Source organism: Hipposideros armiger, unplaced genomic scaffold (assembly GCF_001890085.2).
Source record: "Hipposideros armiger isolate ML-2016 unplaced genomic scaffold, ASM189008v1 scaffold_447, whole genome shotgun sequence".
In the NCBI taxonomy this organism is placed as follows: Eukaryota; Metazoa; Chordata; class Mammalia; order Chiroptera; family Hipposideridae; genus Hipposideros; species Hipposideros armiger.
In genome coordinates, this window is record NW_017731797.1 from 873,493 (window position 1) to 881,808 (window position 8,316).

General features: G+C 53.4%; 1 protein-coding gene across 1 annotated transcript in view; it reads left to right on the forward strand.

The window, feature by feature from the left end:
- Positions 1-3,320: 3,320 nt before the first annotated feature.
- Positions 3,321-8,316, forward strand: part of ITGA2B (integrin subunit alpha 2b) — a 12,541-nt gene continuing 7,545 nt past the window's right edge. The window contains exons 1-12 of the mRNA XM_019665538.1: positions 3,321-3,639; positions 4,564-4,685; positions 4,775-4,872; positions 4,981-5,146; positions 5,417-5,466; positions 5,544-5,589; positions 5,678-5,806; positions 6,172-6,219; positions 6,373-6,416; positions 6,572-6,625; positions 6,767-6,819; positions 7,019-7,230. Coding sequence (XP_019521083.1) covers positions 3,452-3,639; positions 4,564-4,685; positions 4,775-4,872; positions 4,981-5,146; positions 5,417-5,466; positions 5,544-5,589; positions 5,678-5,806; positions 6,172-6,219; positions 6,373-6,416; positions 6,572-6,625; positions 6,767-6,819; positions 7,019-7,230 — 1,210 coding nt within the window. The 5' untranslated portion in view covers positions 3,321-3,451. The remainder of the gene's footprint in view (positions 3,640-4,563; positions 4,686-4,774; positions 4,873-4,980; positions 5,147-5,416; positions 5,467-5,543; positions 5,590-5,677; positions 5,807-6,171; positions 6,220-6,372; positions 6,417-6,571; positions 6,626-6,766; positions 6,820-7,018; positions 7,231-8,316) is intronic.

An 8,316-nucleotide genomic window follows, 5' to 3' on the forward strand; every position in this document is an offset into this window, starting at 1 on the left:
GTACTCCTCTGCTTTCTCAGAAGGGAGATCAACCCAGTTTTGACCTCAGAGGAACAGAATCCTTAACTGAATACCAAACTCCCCAAATCTGATCCTCCACCTGTTTCCAATTTTAGTTACTGGTACCACTGTCCTACCAGCCAGTCAGGCACCAAAGCTCCGAATTACTTTTGACATCTCCCCACCTCATCCAGTTACTGATTGTGTAATCTGCTGTCTCTTGTTCCTGCCATCCGTCCCCCAGGTCAGGCCTCATCACCTTTAACCAAGAGGATTGCAGGTATGATCTAAGACCTACCTTTTCCAGTCCTACTATCCACAGGGAGCCAGTGTAATTGTCCAAATTGGAGCACAATTAATCAATGAATCTCTTATTCTCCGACTTAAAAAAAATATTTTTGGGCCAGCCGAGTGGCTCAGTTGGTTAAAAGTTAGCTTAAGAGCGCGAGTTCTGAGTAACAGAGCCGCCAGTTCGATTCTCACATGGGCCAGTGATGCTGCGCCTGAGCTGAGCTGCCAACAGGTGGCAGGATGGCTCAGCTGGTGTAACAACAAGATTGCCTTGTTCAATGGTGGGATATGCCCACCCACAACTAGGACTGAACTCGGCACTTTGAGCTGAGCTGCCACCTGGATGACTCTGGATAGAGGGTGTGCTCTTAACAACAAGGCTGCTGGTTCAACTCCCACATGGGATGGTGGCTATGCCCACCTGCAGCTAAGATTGAACACAGCACCTTGAACTTAAGAGGCCACGAGCTGCCAACGGGAAGCCAGATGGCAACTGGCGCCCTCCACAATGAAGATTGAAGAACAACAACTTGGCTGGTCCCCTCCCCCAAACCCCCAATAAAACCTTTTAAAAAAAATCTTTTTGAGTCTCCATCTCCTACAGATTAAAGTTCGAATTATTTTACAAGGCATCCGGGGACCTCTAGTTATTTGACCACAGCCTTCCATTCCACCCTCATGCCTCAGTCCTCCCCTTTATACACCCTATGCTGAGTCCATTACTTGTGCTTCCCTGTAATTGACTTCTATGTTCTGTTCACTCTTTGCTAATGTTATTTCCTGTGCCTAAAAACCCCTTCATTCCTTGACAAATGGCAACATAGTGTAATGGTTAAGAACATGAATTCAAGCACAAACATGTTTGAATCCTAGTTGCCACCCATTGGCTGTGTAAACTTGGGCATTTTACCTAAAACTCGGTGCCACAGTTTTGGTGTTTATAAAATGAGCATAATTTCATGGGGTTGTTATAAGGAGCAAATGATATAAATAATTTCAGCTAGACGTAACCTCCACCCTTTTCAAGGCATGCTTTTCTAGCCCTCTGCTGCAGTTATGTGTGTTCATGTCTTAACTCCCTCTGGACTAAGTTCTTTAAGGATCCTTGACTAGGGATCTTTGTATCCCTTATCCCTCAGTGCCTTGAACAGAATAAGTACTTATTAAAAACTTTAGTGAGGGCCGGCCAAGTGGCGCGATGGTTAAGAACTGGCTTGGGACGCCAGAGGGCCCCAGTTCGGATCCCACATATGAGGGCCAGTGACACTGCCCTCTACAGCTAAGATGCTGAACAACAGCTCAACCTGGAGCTGGGCTGCCATGAGTCGCTGGCTACGGGGTAGGCTGCAACCCCTGCTGCAGTGGGTTGCCATGGGCTACCGTGTGTAGCCAGCAGCCAGCGTGAGCGGCCAGCAGCCGCAGTGAGCGGCCGTCCAGAAGCCGGCGACTGATCTGCCTCGCCCGGGAAGAGCGCAATGATGGTGCCAACTTGGGCCAGTGAAGCAATGTCCTCACAACCAGACTGAAAAACAAAACGACAGCAACTTGTCTGTTCCCCTTCCCCCAATTCCCCAGCACTGTTCCCATCCCCCCAATTCCCCAATAAAAATCTTAAAAAAAAAAAAAACTTTAGTGAAATGTGAGTTAATATTAGGCTACGCAGTATACACCAGTAATTACAATACCATTCAGTTGAAGACAGTGGGAAGGTGGGAGGTAAGTATAAGAGTGAGCCAAGTATTCATTCTAATAGATGCATTACATGCCTACCTTGAATGAAGAAGGTCTGGACTAAAGTTTAAAGCTTCTAACCTAGTAAGGGGTAGGATTTTGAGCTGTGTGCTGAGGTGGTGAATTAGGGGACGGGAGGAGCTGAAGGGATTCCAGGATGGCACAGGGTTTGGGCAGGATAAGATGGTGGTTAAGCTTCATCAGAAAATAGCAAAGGAGGATGTGGCTATGTTCCGTACCCTGAGCAGATCTCGAATTTCCTGCCTGAGAACCTGGTGTTTGGGAAAGACATGCAGTATCAATAAGACTTGACACCCCTCTTCCTCTTATCCGTAGATAATGACCTTGCCTTTCTGATCAAAACTATTCCTTTTTCTACTATGGGACCCTGTGTTTTCATCTTCCATCCTCAGTGCACGCTTCCATTCAGTCTGCCCTTCAGCAATACCTACTACATGTTGGGCTCCTGGCTAGGTGCTGGGGCTGTAGAAAGGAACCTTGCTTTCCAGGGATTTATGGAAGCAATCCCGTGAACAGACCATGACTAAACAGTGTGTTAACCCCAGGGTGCCAGCCTGAAGAATTGGGGGAGGCTTCCCCTTAGCAATGACCCCACTAGAATCAAGCCTTAACTGATTCTACAATAGCTTTGTCACCCAAGAAAGAGTGAGGGCCTGCCTTCAACTGAACAGCTGGTGGTGCGTAATTGCAAAGCCTGTGAGCCAGAATACCCTGGACTGACTCCACTTTATCCCCACCTCCTTTCCCCTCTGACCAAAGTCCATTGACCATCCCTTCCCCAGCCCTGGCTGCACTGCTGTGACCACATTAGGACTTGGCCCTAAATGGAGGAAGACTGAGGATGCTGCTGCACAGATATGACCAACTGGAGCTGCCCAGGGCCCTGAAAGGAGGAAGCGGATTGGTGCCTTATCTAAAAGGATACAGCAGCCCAGGTCTTATCAGGGGGGCAGCAGCTTCCTTACACCTTCCTGCTCTGACGAAGTGACAATGTGCCACAGTAGTGCAGGCAGCTGTGTGTGCGGAGAAGGAGCTGTAGAACTGTGGGCTGGAGTGGAGGTGTATGAACCAGTTAGTTCATGGTTGCACTATCCCAAGTGGAACACTGGTGGCTTAGACTAGCATGATAGTAGTGGGAATGGAGTAAAGATTCAAAAGACATAGTTGAGAGGCAGAACCAACAGGACTTGGTAATAAACTACTCTCAGGAAAAGGGAGGAGTCAATACTTTCAGCCTTCCTGGCAATCCTAGAAACCATGTGGGGCCAGGGCCTATGTAGCCCTTTGCTCTGCCTACTGCTCAGCAAGTGGGTTCCAGTTTGATAAGAAAAGACTTCCTGTGGTGGAAACTGAAAGGAAGAGGAAGGAGTTTGCACATTCCTGCTTAGGAGGCTGTGGGAGAAGGAAGATGGCCAGAGCTTTGTGTCCGCTTCATGCCCTCTGGCTTCTGGAGTGGGTGCAGCTGCTCTTGGGACCCGGTGCTGCCCCTCCAGCCTGGGCCTTGAACCTGGACCCAGTGCAGCTCACCTTCTACACGGGCTCCAATGGCAGCCACTTTGGGTATTCACTGGACTTCTACAAGGACAACCGTGGGAGGTGAGCCCTGGGGGGAAGTCTGGGTGTTGGGAGACAAAAAAAGGATTCCCCAAGGATCACTGCATCTGTGGGCCTCAAGTTCTCCATTTGTGATAGAGGTTGAGCAAAGTGACTTCTAGGGTCTATTTGGTCTGAGTTTTTGTTAGGAATACTGGGGAGGAACTGGTTCAGGTAAGGGTGTTGGGGGGGGGGCACCAGTGGGGCGATGGGCACTGAAAGTAAAGCAAGAACGAAGGGAAAACAAAAATTGGTACCTTATTTTTATTTTTTATTTTTGTGAGCATTTGTTATGAGTTATTTGGCTGGCACCATGCTGAATGTCCTTCATACATTTATTTCATTTACTTATCCTGACAGCATTGTGTGGTTGATATTGTCAATTTACATATGGCGGAGTTGTGATTTAAACTTAGATCTACTAGGGTCCTTCCTCAGCGATATCAGCACCCCACTCCCCACTTTAGAGGTGCCCACTAGCTTCCCTAATTCTTCATTAAAACTAGCTCTCAAGAAGGCATTTGGTAGCAGCCTTAACGTTCTAGGGAGCATGTAAACCCCTGGCTCTTTGCGGGAAGGGGGGAGAGAGGGGAATGGGGCGTGTAGATGGGGTACAGGGCTTAACAGGTCTTTTTCAGCAAGGATATCAAATACCAAGGTATTCAAATCAAACCAAAGGTTTATAGTCCCAGCTTTCCGCTTAACTCGCTCGGTTACTTTGGGTATGTGATTTACCCTCGGTGAGAGTCCGTTTCATGGGCCATAAAATGAAAAGGTTGGTGGCTTCGGTGATCTGTGAGTTCTCTTTGAGGAAAGATGCTCCAGTGCCCCCTAAGGCACACCGCCCTTCCGAGTGCTCCCAGCCCGGGCACTGGGGCATGGGGTACCCCAGAATCCGCGCCGCGCTCACGCAGTTTTCCTATGCAGCGTGACCATCGTGGTGGGCGCTCCGCGGACCCTGGGCCGCAGTCGGGAGGAAACGGGCGGCGTGTTCCTGTGCCCCTGGAGGGCAGAGGGCGGCCAGTGCACTCCACTGACATTCGACCTCAGTGAGTCCCACGCAAGGAGGAAAAGGGAGGGATTAGAAGGAGCGTGGATGGCCGGGCTTCAGCGCCCCACCCCTTCTTGTGCCCTCCAGATGATGAGACGCGAAAAGTAGGCTCCCAAACTTTCCAAACTTTCAAGGCCCATCAAGGACTGGGGGCGTCGGTCGTCAGCTGGAGAGACAACATTGTGGTGGGCTCTGCGGGATAGGGCACAGGGAGCAGTCGGGGGCAGGGACACGTTTGGAGGGGTGGATCCCAAGTCCCGCCCCTTCCCCACTCTCCTGTGGCCCTACCCCAGGCCTGCGCCCCCTGGCAGCACTGGAACGTCCTAGAAATGACCGCGGAGGCTGAGAAGACGCCCGTAGGTAGCTGCTTCGTGGCTCAGCTCCAGAATAGCCGCCGCGCTGAGTTCTCGCCCTGTCGGGCCAACACCATGAGTCGGGTTTACACGGAAAATGGATTTTGTGAGCGCCGCTCTCCATTTTAGCTCCGCCCACTCGCGGCCTCTTAGCTCCGCCCTTAACCTGATCTTTCTCCCAGCGCCCCCAGGCCCTGCTTTCAATCCCGCCACCCAACGACCTAGCTCCTGGCCTCCCCGCGCCCCTTGGCTGTTCAAAGCCACACCCCTCTAATACCCCATAGCCCCGCCCTCACATCACTCCGCCCCCGCCTGCCCCAGACTCAGTGCGTGCTTCTTGACTCGCCCCTTCGCTAACCTTCTTTGCCTCCTCTAGCGGATGACAAGCGTTACTGCGAAGCGGGCTTCAGCTCCGCGGTCACTCAGGCAAGTAGCGAGCCTAAGTGGCTTGGGGGCGGCTCCCAAAAAGGACCCCTCTCTCACCTCCAGGGCTTCCTTTTCAGGATGGAGAGCTGGTGCTTGGGGCCCCTGGAGGCTATTTTTTCTTAGGTACGTGACTACCCGTGCACCTTCCTCCCATTTTTCTCAGCCTATGAGACTCGCTGCGTGGCCACACTCGCTGTCCCTCGCGCCCTAGGTCTCCTGGCGCGGGCTCCAATTGCAGATATCATCTCCAGCTACCGCCCGGGCACCCTCTTGTGGCATGTGCGCACCCAGCGCCTCACCTTCGACTCCAGCCACCCAGAGTACTTCGATGGCTACCGGGGTAACCTTGGCACCTCCCTTCTAGGCTTCACAGCAATCTTTAAGTGTCACTGCCCTCTCTTGCCAGTCAGGTCCTGCGGGACCCCACGCCAACCCGGGCTGGCCAGTCCTAGAGCCCAAGGCGCCTCCACACTCTGCTCCCGCAGCCTTCCCCCACAGACCGTCCAACTCACCCCTGCCTCGCCCTTTCCCCCCTGGATTCGCTGTGCGGTCTTGGGCAGGTCTTGGGCTCTCGATGGCCTCTGTTTTGCCGTCTACATAACGCAGGGTTTAAAACTGGGTGGTGTCCGAGTCCCCTCCTTCCTCGCCCTCGGCCCGCTCCCTGCTTCGCCCTCACAGAACGACTAATTCGTGCTGTGTCTTCAGGGTACTCGGTGGCCGTGGGCGAATTCGACGGGAATCCCAACACTACAGGCAAGAGATCCACTTAGGGGCGGGGGTTGGGGAGCCCAGCCTGGGGAGGAGCACCTCCAAGCCCCGCACCGAAATCTCCCCTGGGTGCGGAATGGCGGCCGGGAAGACAAGTAGGTTCGAAGGACCTTATTCGCTGGGCCGGGCTCTCCCCAGAGTATGTCTTCGGGGCCCCCACCTGGAGCTGGACCCTGGGAGCGGTGAGTGCCCCCTGCCCCGCCACTGGGCGTCCCGAAGCCCCAGATCCCACTCCTCAGCCTGCCCCCCCCCCCAAACCTCCTGCCCTTTCTCACTCGGAGCGGAAGGCTGTCTTGGGGGATGAGAATGATGCTCTTCCTGTGCGTTGTCCGCCCAGGTGGAAGTTTTGCACTCGAACTACTATACGCTGCACCGGCTGCACGGAGAGCAGGTGAGGGCTGGTTCCCTATGGGGGTGACCGAGGCTGGGGGAGTAGGACACTAGAACGTTACGCGGGGTGTAGTGGGGCAATGTCTAAGCGAGGGTGGCAGGTCCGGGGTCGGGAATTAATGTGCACCTTGTCTTCCTGCAGGTGGCTTCGTATTTCGGGCACTCAGTGGCTGTCACTGACGTCAACGGGGACGGGTGAGGAAGGGGGCGCCCCACCCCTACTTAGTTGGGTCCCCAATTACCAGAGGCGTGGGCTGCCCTCAGTCTCCTCCTTTCCTAGCCCTCACTCCCTGTGACCATAGAGGGGAGAGGGAGGGCGAGAATGGGTGAGATGTGGCCATGGCCGCCAACATCCCCCTAGCTCACCCTACCTAACTGCCCTTCTGGCCTGCAGGAGGCACGACCTGCTGGTGGGCGCGCCACTGTACATGGAAAGCCGCGCTGACCGAAAGCTGGCCGAGGTGGGGCGCGTGTACTTGTTCCTGCAGCCTCGGGGCTCCCACACGCTGGGCACCCCTAGCCTCCTGCTGACCGGCACACAGCTCTATGGGCGATTTGGCTCTGCCATCGCGCCTCTGGGCGATCTCAATCGGGATGGCTACAACGGTAAGGGAAGAGAGGAGCCCCACTTGCGCAGAGGGGTTAACACAGACCATGGATTTGACCTGAGGGCAGCAGGAACCGTGCAGAGCTTTAAGCAGGAGAGAGTTAAAGGAGACCAATCAGGATTTGTTTGCATTAGTTGAGGCAAGAGATGGTGACCACCTGGATGTGGATTTTGGCAGTGGAGCCTGAGGTGAGGGTGATTTCACTGTTATTTAGTACTTAGATTTTTGGACTTGATGGTGACTGGGTGTGGGGCTAAGAGAGAGAGAGAGGAGTTGGGTAAGTGGTGGTGCCCTTCACTGCCTGGAACTCAGGCCAGGCAGCAGGTCTGGGGAGGCGACATGGGGGTATATCAGCAGTCCACCTCTAGACCTGTTTTGATCTTGAAGGGCTGCAGCACATGAGGAAGACGTGTCCAGAGCACAGCTGGATGTGTCTTCCCCCACTTCCACCGAAGAGGTCTGAGTGGGAAAGAGTAGCTGGGGGAGGGTGGACGAGGCCCTAGGAGCCTGTGTAGTGAGAAGAGGCCTAGGACAGAGCCCTGGGGAGCAAGAGCATTTAGGGGACTCCCAGAGGAAATGAGTCTGGAAAGGAGACAGAGGAGTGTCCAGAAGGGCAAGAGGGAAACCAGGAAATCTGATGGCCCAGAACTTAAAAGAAGAGAGTGCTCTAAGCAAGAGGAAGGGAGCCAATGGCTCCAGATGCTGCTGAAAGGTACAATTAAATGGGGCTGGAGAAGTACACATGGGCTTTAGCAAGAAGGAGGTCATTGGTCAGTGAAAAGAACCAGTTCAGGGCTGGGTAGGGATAGAAGCCAGAACACCATGGGGCCAGATCAGTACAGGTGAAGAATTGCAGGCAGCCAGTGTAGACAGCTTTTTCAATCAGTTTGTTAAAGGAAAAAGAGAAAAAATGATTACTGAAAGGAAATGAGGGTCAAGAAAAGGTTATTCTAATTTCAAAAAAATATGGAGTACGTCGAATGTGGAGGAAAATTGTCCTGTGGGGGAGTGGGGGTAGGGTGGGGGAGTGAGCTGGAGGAGGATCCCTGAGATGCCTGGGGGATTCAAGGGTGAGATGCTCAGC